This window comes from Odontomachus brunneus, unplaced genomic scaffold, assembly GCF_010583005.1.
Source record: "Odontomachus brunneus isolate Ranch 3 - 2012 unplaced genomic scaffold, Obru_v1 Obru_scaffold_208, whole genome shotgun sequence".
NCBI classification, from domain to species: domain Eukaryota; kingdom Metazoa; phylum Arthropoda; class Insecta; order Hymenoptera; family Formicidae; genus Odontomachus; species Odontomachus brunneus.
In genome coordinates, this window is record NW_022639658.1 from 322,907 (window position 1) to 336,863 (window position 13,957).

Genomic DNA, 13,957 nt, shown 5'->3' on the forward strand with positions numbered 1-13,957 from the left:
AAAACTTATATTTTTCCTGATATTCGGGCGTCCCGGTACTTTCCGAACACCCTGTATATATTTGACGTTCATGCGCAAAAATAAAGGAAGTCTCGGAAGTGCTCCTTTCAAGAGCAAGTTTAATTTCAACAACTTCCCGTTGATCACTTTGTGTACACGTTATAGTTATACGGCGTATAATATCAAATTACTTAATTATTCGAACGCAATTAGCACGATGCAAGAAGTCTACTTAAACTTGAGCTTAATCTCACCATCTCACACTCCGCGCCAACATCATCACATTTGTGTTTACACTGTAAACATAAACTGTAAGTAATGGTGAACTAGTTATAGTACAGATTATGTCATACCAGGTAATTATGACGCCAGTAATGACGTATGTAGGTCACCCGAGATAAAATTATGTTTATAATTAAAAGGAAATGGTTTCTCTCTCTACGCGCGTTGAGATATTTGAAATGATTAGTGAATAAATATTCATAATCTAATTTACTTGTCAACATACGAGTCTCTTGAGTCTGCAATAGCGCCGAACGTTACGGATCAACGAAAATCTAATAGAAGAATGAGAGAAAAGTTTTAATACTGAAATGACGAAGTATACTGCAGCTTCTTTCTCACTCACTTATTCATTTTCTCCTTACAAGTGGCATACATTGTCCTAACTCTTGATCTATTCTTTGTAACTCAATTGTCTGCACTAGCTTGCATTAGTTCTCTTTCTCTCTTTCTTACATTATAAATCACAGTTATATACTCTATTACTAGCTATATACACAGCTATATACTAGTATTACTCAATGGCACAAACGTCCTATTATTCTATCATCATAAACAACGAACATAATGAATAAGACAGCTCTTGAAAGAGTTGTCATACAGAACAAACATGCTTTAATGCATATATATTTAACGTAAAGTGCTTTACCGTTTGCTTAAAAATATTTATTTAAAAACGTAAATTTAAAAACGTTAATATTCTATTAAAGATATTTAATTTTTTTTATAAATTAAATGATTTTATTTATAAAGTTGTAAATTTTACAAGTTTATGTATTAGATCTTTCTGTAGCAAATTTTCTACATATTCTTAGTAATGGAATACATTATTTTACAAAATGTGCAAAAAGCTTTTTAATAATATAAAAATAGTCTCAGCATTTTTAACAAATTTAAAACAATTTTAGGATTATTACGTGTTACTAATTATTTCTTTTTAAACTTAGATATGATAAATATTCAGAATTGTGGGAGATATATCAAATTAGATGATAACATTTTAGTTATTAATTATATGGAAATTCTATGCTAAGAATCTGGATGGATGTTGGTTACAGACATATAATTTCTTTATATGTATGATTGATAATAAAGTTACTCACAGTAATGCTAGTTTCGTGTGAAACATCAAAGACATAAAATCCATAAGTCTCGCGTTGATGAACAGGTTGTCAGGAACATGCAAGGTTATGCTGCATTCGGCAGGAGAGGAAAGCACGATATTCAGGAACTTATTGCGACAAACAACACATGCAAGAACCTTAATATTATAATGATTAACACCAATGAATTTTTAAGAGAAAAAGTCTCGAAACAGTACATTCACAACTCTTTTCAAATTTCACGACACTCGCGTACTCCCTTTTCGGATGTACGCGATTGTAACAGACGATTACGAAACGATAAACAAAAAGTTTAGAGATGCCGGTGTAAACCGTGAACCGCGATTCACGCACAAATTCAATCACTCAGGATCACTATAAGTCTTGAAGGCCGTTGTAAACCAAGAAGAAACGGCAGTAGGATGAAGGACTTCCAAAAGACCAACTTGAGTTTTGTGGAATTGATGGATATTCAGGGAATAGGATTGTATGTGTTCCGGAGAGCAGGATATCGCTGAAGGTGCGTTGAGACTGGATCTCCGGAGAGAAATGCTGCTATGAGCGCAGTTGTGGAGACAGGATACTTCAGAAAGCAGGATGCTGCTGGTTTTTTCTTTAAGAGTTCTTCAGGACCAAAAATCCTTTGAAGGAGAGATGTGTAGTTCAGAAGGCTGCTTCTTCTAGAGCAGGTTTTCGAAAGATCTCGAAAAAAGGAAGGAAATTACTCAAAAGAGTAGAGTTGCGTTCTCGTAACTTCTATGTAAATCTCGCGTGTTTTTCTTCTGCGTCTTTTTCTCCTGCGAGAAAAATAACTCGTCATTCTACGTCGCCTAGCGACATCCGTGGAAATTAATGCATCGAGTGCAGTATGGCGGCAAATTTATTGTCCGCATATGATCGTCATACTGTTACGCAGTGACAATTTAATTGTTCAATAATGTATATTCTTTGCAATACTCCCAATTAAAATCAGAATTGATTTTAAAATGAATCAATAAGTACTTAATAATTAACATTATTCTTAGTGATATATTGTGAGACTTTTTTCAGAAATATAATTAATATCGATATATATTACGTATTGTCATCGCGCACGCGCGCGCGAATAAATGCAAGATATAAATAATGGTAATAAGACTAGACTTGGTGTATAAATATATAGATGCCACTGAAATAATATTCTCACATTCTAATGAGAAGTTGTTAGAAGTATTGTTATGAACAAAAGTAAATTGGATACTTTAAATGCCGGACACAACATCCAGTAAATATTACGTATCAATAACATCACATCAATAATATAATTTCTCATTCAATATGTAACTGTTATGTACAACATGTGTTATATTATATTTATATTACTAAATGGCACATTATAACATTGATGTAATATTACTGATAAAATTAATATTTATTTGGCAAAGAGGTCACAGAATATTAACAGTGGACAGTCTCTTAAAGTAAATCATCAATTACCATACAAACGATTATATAATATCCATTTTAACAACTGGCAAAATCTATTTCAGGAAATCACACAAGTGTCATGCAATGATGACAAATATAGACATAATAATATAAGCTATACCATAACCTACTCCATATACGAAGTATATTGCTACACAGAGTTCTTAAGAAGCAGAAGAGAAGCAGAAAGATAAAGAAAAGATAAAGAACCTTTATCCTGATAGCTTTATTCTCCTACATTAAGAGAAAAAATATCTAGGAAATAATAGAAATTTCTTTAGTAAATATTAATAATATATTTACTTAAATCTAAATTCTTTTATTTAAATAGAACAAATAATTGCTTTCATAAAAAGCTAAAGTTTTCTCGTGATTTTAAGAAAATGTATATTTCCTTATTTGAAAAAAATATTATATATATTAGTATAAATAAACATGTTGTTGATATACTCACCGCAAATAAATATTTACTATTTCTTAGATTTTTTCTCTCAGTATAACTCGGGAAAGAACACTCACGCTATCTTTTCCTACAAAGATATCAAGTTGAATATTACATTACGTCAGAATATTTTGCATAAATATGTACATAATACAAAATTGAATTTTGTATAAATAAAATTTCGCGCGTGCATGTTCGTGAGAATATCTTTTTCTAAAATTTTTCAATTTATTTTTGTATAAGAAACAATTATATCAGCAGTCATGTCATCATTACAGTTACATATTATTTATCTATTTATGTACATATTTATAAACATATGCAAGCAAAGATATTACTTACTTTTTTAAGCTGTATAATCTTTATTGTATGACACGTGTCGTCGAGTCATATATTATGTGTGTGTTCTACTTTACTTAGCATTAAAGTGACTTTATAATTCCCGGAGATACCGTTTCAGAGATCGTTAGAATTAAAATCGACACAGTGCCATACGAGATTGCAAAAAGAAGTAAAGATCGCTGGAGTGTTGGGGCAAGCGATTGACTGTTATTATGTATTATGTTTTAATAGCAAATTTATTATATATTATACGAAGATTGATATAATCTTTCAGCGAGTGACGTTTGAAATGGTATTAAACGTTGTATTAATTACTAGTTGACATTGACAATGAAGGGATCATTTCATAATTGATTAGTTCTAATCGTTCAAATATCATTTCACATTATACGCTACTATATAATACACACAGGCCTTAACGAAAGTTATACAATGTTTCGATTATAATCAACATTAGACGGATATCCGCCTCGCACGATGAATGTATATATCGAGCTAAAAAATTAATATACATATATATATATGTTTACATATATATATAATATATTGTCAAATCGACAGTATAAAGTTATCACAGATTTACGAAGTGTTTGGAGTACGTACGTGCGTCGCGGTATTCCTATCATTAAAATAAACTATTTACAGCAATAACAACTTTGTTCTTCTCAATTTTCATAATTTCAAAGCGCGCGGTACCTTGCTATATAACTTTTACATGGGCGCTAACGCGAGTATAAATATCGTCCGATTGTTGCTTTAGAAAATAGGCTCTTTGTTAATCGAAAGAAGCTAAATAGTAGAAACACATAGCAGGGAAATCACAATGTCACAAAAGGAGACGACTGGGAAACGATGAATGTCGCATTAATAAATAAAAGCTCGATGTGGCATATTTTTATATGGACATCGTATATATCGTAAAAACGCATACGCTTATATATGTTCGTTACTTATAACTATACAATTTCATATTATAAATTATTTCTCAAGTTCTTTACAACATCAAGACGCGCTCGATAAGGTATCCGAGATTGTCGAATAGAAATAACAATTGATAAATCAAACAGCGTCTTGTACTCATTGAATACTGCTCTGTGTGTAGTAAAGCAAAACACAATACATACAACTCATATGAAACTACAACCGATCAAGCCGTATCCGCCATGTATTCTCTCAATATCCTTGCAACAATAATTCGCCGTCCTAGTAACTTTATACACTTCTCGGACAACGTATATTTTTTTGTTTCACACAATAAACATGAGATATTCACAACGTATTAGTAATTACAAAACTCCGCTGCATATTCGAGTTGGATATCGTCTCTCTGTTAACGCTTTCGTTAACAATTGCAAATCGATTCACTAACGTCAACAATACAGCATAGAACTGGTTACGTAATGCCTACTATCAAGGAATTCTGTCTACAATTCGTGGACGTTACAAAACTATCGACCAAGTACTAAGGCTTCTCACTGCGGCTTCTTACGACATAATAAATACTTATTGATTAAAAATCCCCTAAAAACCTACGGTGCTATCAATAATACCCTTGTAACATTTTTTATAAGCGCTTCCAATGAGCTCGCGTCTGACAGTTGATCAAATTTCAAAGACTATTCGGATGGACAGTTACTTCGCTTATTGAGATATCTACAACAGGAAAAATATCTTCTCCAAAGAAGAGACAATCGATAAGATCTTTTTTTTATTATACCGGATAGTTCGAAAGTGAAACGACAATTGTTCGGACAATAGTCATCGATAGTGCCAAAAGTATCGTTGAAAAACATAAGTATGAGAGCACAATGAGTTGTAAAACGATTTAGACACAATGAAATTGGGAGCTCAACAAACTGAGAGTCATTACCAGCGAATATTTACGTAATAATAAAATAATAAAGAACACCAAATTATAATAAATAATACTAATAATTATTACTGGATAAAAAATCAGTCAGTAATGGTCTCAATTTTAAGTTGGCTGAGCTCCCAATGTCCTAACGGTAGTGTCTAAACCGTTTTGCAATCCACTGTACTCTCAGACTTTATCGCCCAATTAGTTCTAGAAATATAATGTCACACTCGTATGAACAATTGTGTTTTTAAAAGTTAACATAACAGTGCGTAATAAAATGCCAGGTGTCTAAAAAAATGTCGAAAACACATCGGCGAAGTAAAACGGGAAATGAGATGTTTAAGGAAACATAATTTAATACCACATAGTTAATATAAAATTTCATAAAAGTGCGATCGAGTAGGTAGAGCTCGGACATTTATTCTCTCTCTCTCTCTCTTTCTCTCTCTCTCTCTCTCTTTCTATTTCTTTTTGCATATATATGTAACTCTTCACACACTCCACTTCCGCATAAATTTGAGAACGCATTGAACACATTAATATATTATTATCGACTGATAAAATGAAAGACCGATTCGTTTCATAGTCATGCGTTATTCATATCTCGTACGTATGCATAAACACACGAACATTATGCCCATTTCTAATCAATTCTGTGTATTCGTTTATACATTATGTACATGGATACGTTAATTACTTTTGTCTAATATAATTGTTGTAAGCTAGTTCTCTGATTATCGTAACTATCGTCGAGAGTCATAGCATACGTTACACAAGTTTCCCATCACAAGTGTAATACGAATGTCAATTCTTACGGGAATTTTCGATACGATATAGTATATAATCATAAGATGTATCTCAACAATCACATATGATGCAACCGTTGTCTGTATTTGTGAAACAATGTATTGCACAATAAGCCTGCAGTCAGCAACCAAAGAGACTCGTCGCTCGTTCAATACAGAAAACGATTTGCCGGGATATCGATCGCGCCACGACAGCTACTGGACGGCGGATTCTCATCGTCGGAATTGTCGTACCGTTTTCGGACAGATCGCGAATGCCGTCCGGATAGAGACAACGTCGCCTGTTGCTTAAGCTCCTCTATGTAAGCCGTGGTATCGTCCGCTATCAATTCCTGCAAATGTTTACTCAGAGTCGATAATTCGGGCCTATCGTCCTCGTACATCCCGTCGAGAGCACCCGATTTCTCGTAGAACAGTATATACGGCGTGTCTGGTGGTTTCAGATTCTTGAATTCTTCGAAAGTAGTGCGCGACACGAAACTATCATTAAACTTGTACCAATTTTGCTTAGAACCGCAAGCATATGTGAAATAGTGTCCATAATCCATGTTATAACCGGAATGCACCACTGCGGCATACAAGTGATACGTTTCAGCGATCGAGTTTGGCACCGCGGATACCGGCAACTTTATAACGTCGTTGTACAACACTTTGTGTCGTAATTTCGTCCTGAGCCGACTGTCAAAGTCGTATCGAAAGTGCTTCAACGACAGAATCAGGTGTGCAGGCGCTTGTAAAATCGTGATGATCCTGTGCGCGTCGCATAGCTTCATACATTTGTCGCAGCGATACTTGTTCTCACCCGTGAGCTTCTCGGGCGCGAGATAGTAGTTGATGAGATCCTGAACCGAGACCTCTTGATTCTCTTGTATCTCCTCGGGAAAGCACAGCTGCAGGTCGCGAAATTTGTCCGTGTTGTGTGAACTGGTGTTGCACTGCGCGCACTGGTAAGTGATCTTAGATTCGCCGCCTAACACCCTATGTACAAGAGATGTAGATGAAACTGTTTCTTCACCACCTACAGATTGTATACCACTATCGGTGGAATCCGAGTGATAATCACTGAGCCGCTCCGCTTGTATCAGATCTTCACCTGTTACCAAAACATTACAAAAATATAGAATATACAAGGAATCTCCTAATAAAAATAGCCAAGGTTGTGCCATAGATTTCAAGATTACATCTATGCGGATTGTTTATGTATTTTTTATGTGATGCATATACAATCGTTTTTCGTGTAGACAATGTAAATTATGTAGAATATTGCAAACTATGTTAATATATACAAAAAAGAGCAATTAAATTGAGAGACAGTTATCTGTTTGAGTATTAATTATAAATATAATGCTTCAAAGAGATGACATATTGTATATAATTTTCATTACGTGACTTTATTACATGACAGATTGACAAATTAACTATATGCAGGTAAGAGTGTAATCATAGAATTTTGTAGACTTCAATTTGTTTAGGAAACAACGCAACAACAAGTTTACCTCAGAATTCTAAAGATTAAATAAAAATATAAATCTTTTTTTTTAATTAATTTTGTAGCAAGAGTCATACATTCATTCTTCGAACGACATCCATAGATTTCTCATTGTTTGCATACATCTTATACATAGTTAACGTTTTTGTCTACACGTAGATGTAGAGTGTCATAATTTACGCGTAAATACCCAACTCTGAAAATAGCTATATATGAAATAATAAAAAAATGAAACTAAAAAAAGAATACAATACTTTTTCTGTAAATAAAATGATTTTCTTATTAGTATGCTAGTAATCGCCATTGACCATCACCTTGTGGGAAATCCGCTAATGATTGTGTTTTCCGTCGAAACACCAAGCCTTCAGTTAAATCTTCCTCAGTTATCCACCGCTTAATAGTACCCTCTGTCGAATTCGTCGAAGGCGTCCCTTTCTCCTGCATCTCAGTTTTACATTTAGTACCACTTATGGAATCGTTTCTTCCACAGGTCGTATTAATGGCTTTTTCTTGCTCATGTAAAACATCCAGAAGATGACTGTGTAAAGAAACGACTTTATTCATTCAGTTGTTTTAAATTTTTATTTGTCACATTTACATTTTAGCATAAATCTCTTATTAAAATTACAGGTTTGTGTTTTTTCAAAGAACTTCTTGGATTGGTGTACATTGTAATAAATTAGCGTGAAGTAAAAACTTATCTCACTCTAACTTATTGTATCAGTGTACACTAGTTCAGAAAATTCTTTCAAAAAGAACAAACTTTGTGCCAGACAAACTATTTGAATTTTTTAATCCTTTAATTTACATTGATATACGAATATAACAAATTTCCTTTGACTATAAATTATCAAGAAAACCAACCTACTAGTAAATTTATTACAGTAAAAATATACCAACCAAAGAAACTCTGAACTATCCTGCTGTTGACCAGGTAGAAAATATGACGGTCGTGATGCTTCAAATATCTCATTTGGTGACAGATACATCCTCTTGGAATATAACAATAATGCAAACAAATCTTGCAGTTTCCTCAACAATGGCATTCCTCCTGTTTGGTTTACGAGACAATTTAATACTTCATAACAAAATTGTCGAGTCATCAGTAAGGCTTGCAACACGCTATTCATGTAGCATGTGTTCCCAAGATTTTGCAGCCCCACTTTCCCAGATAACTGTACCTCTGGTTCAAGAATAGGTTCTATCGTACACGTCTCAGCTACCCATAATGGTTCACGATAGAAATCCTTGATAACGTGCATACGTGGTGAAACTGGAAAAGATTTCTCTACGCTTTCAGGCAGACGATATGCTGGGAATCTTAAGCTAGCTAATTTCACGATGTCAACCAAGTATTGTATACACTCCCTGCTGGATTCTGAATCCTCCTTCATTAGACTATTTATCAGTGTAGGTACAGTTTTAATCAGTTTCTGTATAATCTCCTCTGAACTCAGCTTCTTTAGAATATGATATATAATGAAGGAAGAATTGTGACGGATCACCGGCACCACCAATACTTTGCCCATCAGATTCAATATATCTAATGAAGATTCCGTGACCTCTAAGAGAACTGAGAATTTCTCTTGTTTCTCCAGTCCATATATGAACTCCATTATCCAGAGGCTGAGTCTCTTATCGCGCCACTTTGGAAGCCAATTGCATAAAACTGTCAGTGCTTGCACTAATTCATGGTTTGACTGTGACTGCGACAGAATCCATTCCACTGCTTGTGGTATGAAGCTGGTTTCTACTAGACGCAATATCGCAGCTAATCCTGGGCCTGGTTCCTGTTTCCTCTTCCTATCTGATATTATACGATACAAAGTTTGGAGGCAGATAAACAGGAGGTCATGACCACTGTTCTTGGCATTCTTACACACTGTCTCCAAGAAATTTTGGATTTTAGTAGCATTCTCATAAAACTCCAAGATCTTCTTAGGCTCCGGAGGTAGCTGGAACGACGACAGCCTCACAATTACAGCTTCACAGAGTGCCGTATGATCGGCTGACTTGGGCAGGTACACTCTGTTATCCAACATTGTCTTGAGAAGCGCGGCCAAATGTGACATGTCCCTGATGTCTGTCTTCTGTAGCAACGCGGCGACGTCCTTTGAGATTGGGTCGGCATTATCGGAGTCCGACTTCTCCTCCACGTGCGGCAAGATCCACGCCATGATTTTCGGCACTTCCGAGATGTTCAGTATCTGACTATGCAGAATATCTCTCAGAATATCTTCGAAATTAAGCACCTGATTAAATGCTTGATCATCGCGCAATTCTCTCAGCATCAACCAACCATCCGCGATCTCTGCGTCACTTCCTACTACTATGAAATCGAAGCACCGTTTAATAGAGATTCGCAAATAATGTTCTGCATCATTCGGATGGCGCATTGTCAGATCTACGCTCGTACCCTTCGCCGTAGCTTAGTCTACCTTATAATCAACGATACGTACTACTCCCATTAACGATCCCCAGACTGTCGACGATCCTCACGAAGGAAAATCAAAATGACCTCATGGTGGGGTAGAAGCATAAAAAACGAGAAAGCGTTACGCCATAAATTACATGGTGCTCAAGAAGAATAATCGAAGACAGACCGCGAATCGGTCCTTACATCTTCAAATAGTAGTGCGAGTCAACAGTGGGTATGCACGCAACATCATACGGAGAATTTTATCCTCCACTTCCAATTAGGGTACTTCGTCTCGGAGACATGGGATTTACATATTTTTGCATTGATTATTGCTTTTGAGAGTAATCAGCAAGGCAGCCACATTAAATGCAACGGTAATATACAGTCAGCGCCAAAATGGTTTACAGTTTTTCTAGATGCATTTAGGAACGAAGCACGGTAATCTAGTTATGCGAACTACTGCTCACGAGTTTGCACAGTGATTAATTATAGCTGCGTTCGGCATTGTAAATCAAAGACGTCGGATTGCTCTTTTACCTCGAAAATGCATAGAAGTGAGAGATACGAGATCTTGTATATTTTTCATTTCTATGCATCTTCAAAATGGAAAAGCAATCCGACATCTTCGATTTACAATAATTCGATTTATCGAGCACAGCTTATGGCAGTAGCCGAAAGACCGCTCAGCCTGTAATGGAAGATTCACTGCGCCCGTCTTCCGATATGACGATATCGATTCCGATATGACGATACAATATCCAATAACGGAATTTCTTCGCTAGCGACATTTTTGTCTCCAAAAAACCAATTCTCCTATTGGATATCGAACGTAGAGTAAAGCCTTCATAAGTTCATGATAGTGGCTGCGTTCAAAAAACATAGCTGATCAGTGAGCGGTCAGTGATTATTGGTCCTTACTATTAGATCCCTAACTTTAGACCAATTACGTTGACTAATTACTCAACCGTTGTGTAACCGTTGTCTCCTAAACGCACCCATTGATTCGCATACCTAAGCTGCGTTCAGGGAGACGCTATTTGGCGCTAAAAGCGTGTTCTGTCCTCATTCAACTTTCAGTAAGTAACAAGGACAGAACATGCTTTTAGCGCCAAATAGTATCTCCCCGAACGCAGCTTTAGGTAGCTTTAGGCTACCATATTTCGTTTCTAAAAACATATCCAAAATAAACTGTCTAATAGCTCTCGTAGCCAGCGCGACACGCAACACGTGATATCTAATGTGCATCTCCTTTTTAGATATAGTAAAGACTTTTAGATATAGTAAAGACTGGTTTATAATGGCCGTAATTCGTTAACTAGCTGGAACCGTAAAAAATTGACCAATCATAGTCGAATTATAGAAAAATAATCGACTGCGATTAGTCAATTTTTTACGATTCCGGCATAAGTTAACGAATTACGGTCATCATAAACCGGCCTTAAGAATAGACTGAGCGTGTCCTCTATTTGGGCTGCGTTCCGAAATGCACTGCTAGTACTGAAAATCTGTAGTTTATGTCACGTATATTATAGAATTTCACTACTGGCAGTAAATTTCGGAATGCAGCCTTGGTAGTGAAGATTAAGTAGAAAAGGACAGAAAAGGAACACATATATGCACTATTAAGCCAGCGGCATACGATGCGTCTTACCGTGCGGCAAGCGTTCGTGTACAGTCGCGGACTTAAAGGTTGGTGGATCGTTTTTAGCAAATTTAGGAACGCATTCCGACTTGAGAAGAAGGAGAGTCGCTGCTCCGTCTGCGGGGCACGCCTGCACAGTGACTAACCACGATAGGAGAGAAATGACATATACGTAGTGTCATAAAAGTAAACACAACGTTCGCGTGGGAAGTGTTCCGCAGGATTCGCTATGACCGAGCACCGTGGATTACACGCAAATATAAAGATAAGTAATAGATTTTATTACAAAAAATATATAATTTATGTTTGTAATATAATATTAATTGTTATGTAGGAAATTTAATATCCGTCATATTTGTGTTTTGCAGAAAGAAATAAATATCACAAGCAGAATGTGGGAATAATGAAATCTATTACTTATCTTTATATTTGCGTGTAATCCACGGTGCTCGGTCACGGCGAGTCCTGCGGAACACTTCCCACGCGAACGTTGTGTTTACTTTTATGACACTACGTATATATCATTTCTCTTCTATCGTGGTTAGTCATTGCGCAGGCGTGCCCCAGAGACGGAGCAGCGACTCTCCTTCTCAAGTCGGAATGCGTTCCTAAATTTGCTAAAAACAATCCACCAACCTTTAAGACCCAGGACTGCTATTTCGTTACCGATTTTCGTGGTTCCGATAGTTGTCGGATCAGTAGGTGTCGTTACGCAGTTTTTCCACGGTATAAAAAAGTTGCACAACGACGCCTACCGATTCGACAACTGTCGGTATGCGGGAACGGAATAGTACCCCAGTTCCACAACCTCCGTTTAACTTTAGTTACCGGTTAAGTCTCAACAGTGATTGGTTAATTCTGATTAACTCTTCTTAACGCTAAATGCGATTGGTCAAGTTCAATGGAATAACCGGTCAGTTAAGTTAACTAAAGATTGTGGAACTGGGCCTAATTGCTCCTGCACATAGGACGCGGTAATATTTGCCGCGCGGCGGAAGTCCGCGCGACAGCCAATCAATATGTTGTTCTTCCGTAAGAGGCGCCGCACACGAATTAAGATAACAGTAACTTAAGACGTACCGTAAAAATGGACCAATTACAATCGAGTATTCACAAAAATGGCGACCTTACGGTTCGACGATACTCAAAGTGATTGGTCAATTCTTACGGTACGTCTTACGTTACTGTTATGTCAATTCGCGTGCGGTGCCCCTAAAAACTAGAAGGTTATTACGGAAAGCAGCATATTGATTGGCTGTCGCGCGAACTTCCGCCGCGCGGCAAGCATTACCGCGTCCTGTGTGCAGGAGCCATAAGGGCCGTAGCATACAGAAAAACTTAAGCAGTAAGACGTAAGCAGTAAGCAAATTGACCAATCACAGTTGTTAATTCTTCTTACGGTCCAAGAATCAACGACTGTGATTGGCTAATTCGCTTACTGCTTACGTCTTACTGCTTAAGTTTTTCTATGTGCCACCAGCTTAAAGCGTCTTCTACAATGGCAGTAGGAGTATTAGTAATAGCGAATTCGGTAGCTTGCACTAGTGCGCACTGAGTGCGCATTAAGGCTTGTTTACAGTACATTCTTATATTTAAGATCGTGTCTTAAATACATATTTAAAAACATTTTAACTAATAAAATGATTCGTACGGATGTTATACATATCATATTATGGTTAAAAATATTTGAGAATTTATTTGAGAATTATTTAAGACAATCTTTAAATATAATAACATACTATGAACAAGCCTTAGTGCGCACTCAGTGCACACTAGTGCAAGCAACCGAATTCGCTATAAGAAATAAGCAGTAAGTAAATAGACCAATCACAATCGATTATTTTTGAAACGTGAGAATGGAATTGGTCAATTTGCTTACTGCTTATTTCTTACTACTACTCCTACTGCCATTGTAGAAGACGCTTAAGGGCCGTAGCTTACAGAAAAACTTAAGCAATAAGATGTAAGCAGTAAGCAAATTGACCAATCACAGTCGTTGATTCTTGGACCGTAAGAAGAATCAATGACTGTGATTGGTCAATTTGTTTACTGCTACGTTTTACTGCTTAAGTTTTTCAATATGCTACCAGCTTAAAGGGACGTTTAC

General features: G+C 36.3%; 2 protein-coding genes across 6 annotated transcripts in view; both read right to left on the reverse strand.

Annotated features, from left to right (window-relative positions):
* The window catches only part of LOC116852234 (facilitated trehalose transporter Tret1-like), an 8,561-nt gene extending 6,379 nt beyond the window's left edge, over window positions 1-2,182 (reverse strand). The window contains exon 1 of the mRNA XM_032832361.1: window positions 1,386-2,182. The gene's annotated coding sequence lies outside the window, so the exon portion shown is untranslated. The remainder of the gene's footprint in view (window positions 1-1,385) is intronic.
* Window positions 2,183-3,853: 1,671 nt separating this feature from the next.
* LOC116852249 (ubiquitin carboxyl-terminal hydrolase 35-like) lies at window positions 3,854-12,028 on the reverse strand. 5 transcript variants are annotated; one of them, XM_032832427.1, is made up of 4 exons: window positions 11,860-12,028; window positions 8,690-9,996; window positions 8,104-8,327; window positions 3,854-7,393 (listed from the first exon to the last, which is right to left on the reverse strand). In XM_032832427.1, the coding sequence occupies exons 2-4, from the start codon at window positions 9,964-9,966 to the stop codon at window positions 6,450-6,452; spliced, it is 2,445 nt and encodes an 814-aa protein (XP_032688318.1). In that variant the 5' UTR covers window positions 9,967-9,996; window positions 11,860-12,028; the 3' UTR covers window positions 3,854-6,449. The 5 variants fall into 5 exon arrangements, with proteins under 5 accessions (XP_032688318.1, XP_032688316.1, XP_032688315.1 ...); XM_032832425.1 differs by having other exon boundaries at window positions 8,690-10,000; XM_032832424.1 differs by lacking the exon at window positions 11,860-12,028 and adding an exon at window positions 10,249-10,822.
* Between the last annotated feature and the right edge of the window lie 1,929 nt (window positions 12,029-13,957).

Coding starts and splice junctions, on each gene's coding strand:
- LOC116852249 (XM_032832423.1), bottom strand. CDS start 10,185: ATGCGCCATCCGAATGATGCAGAACATTATTTGCGAATCTCTATTAAA. Junction 8,328..8,689: donor GATAGTTCAGAGTTTCTTTG/GTTGGTATATTT, acceptor TTCTTTACACAG/TCATCTTCTGGATGTTTTAC. Junction 7,394..8,103: donor ATTAGCGGATTTCCCACAAG/GTGATGGTCAAT, acceptor TTTTGGTAACAG/GTGAAGATCTGATACAAGCG.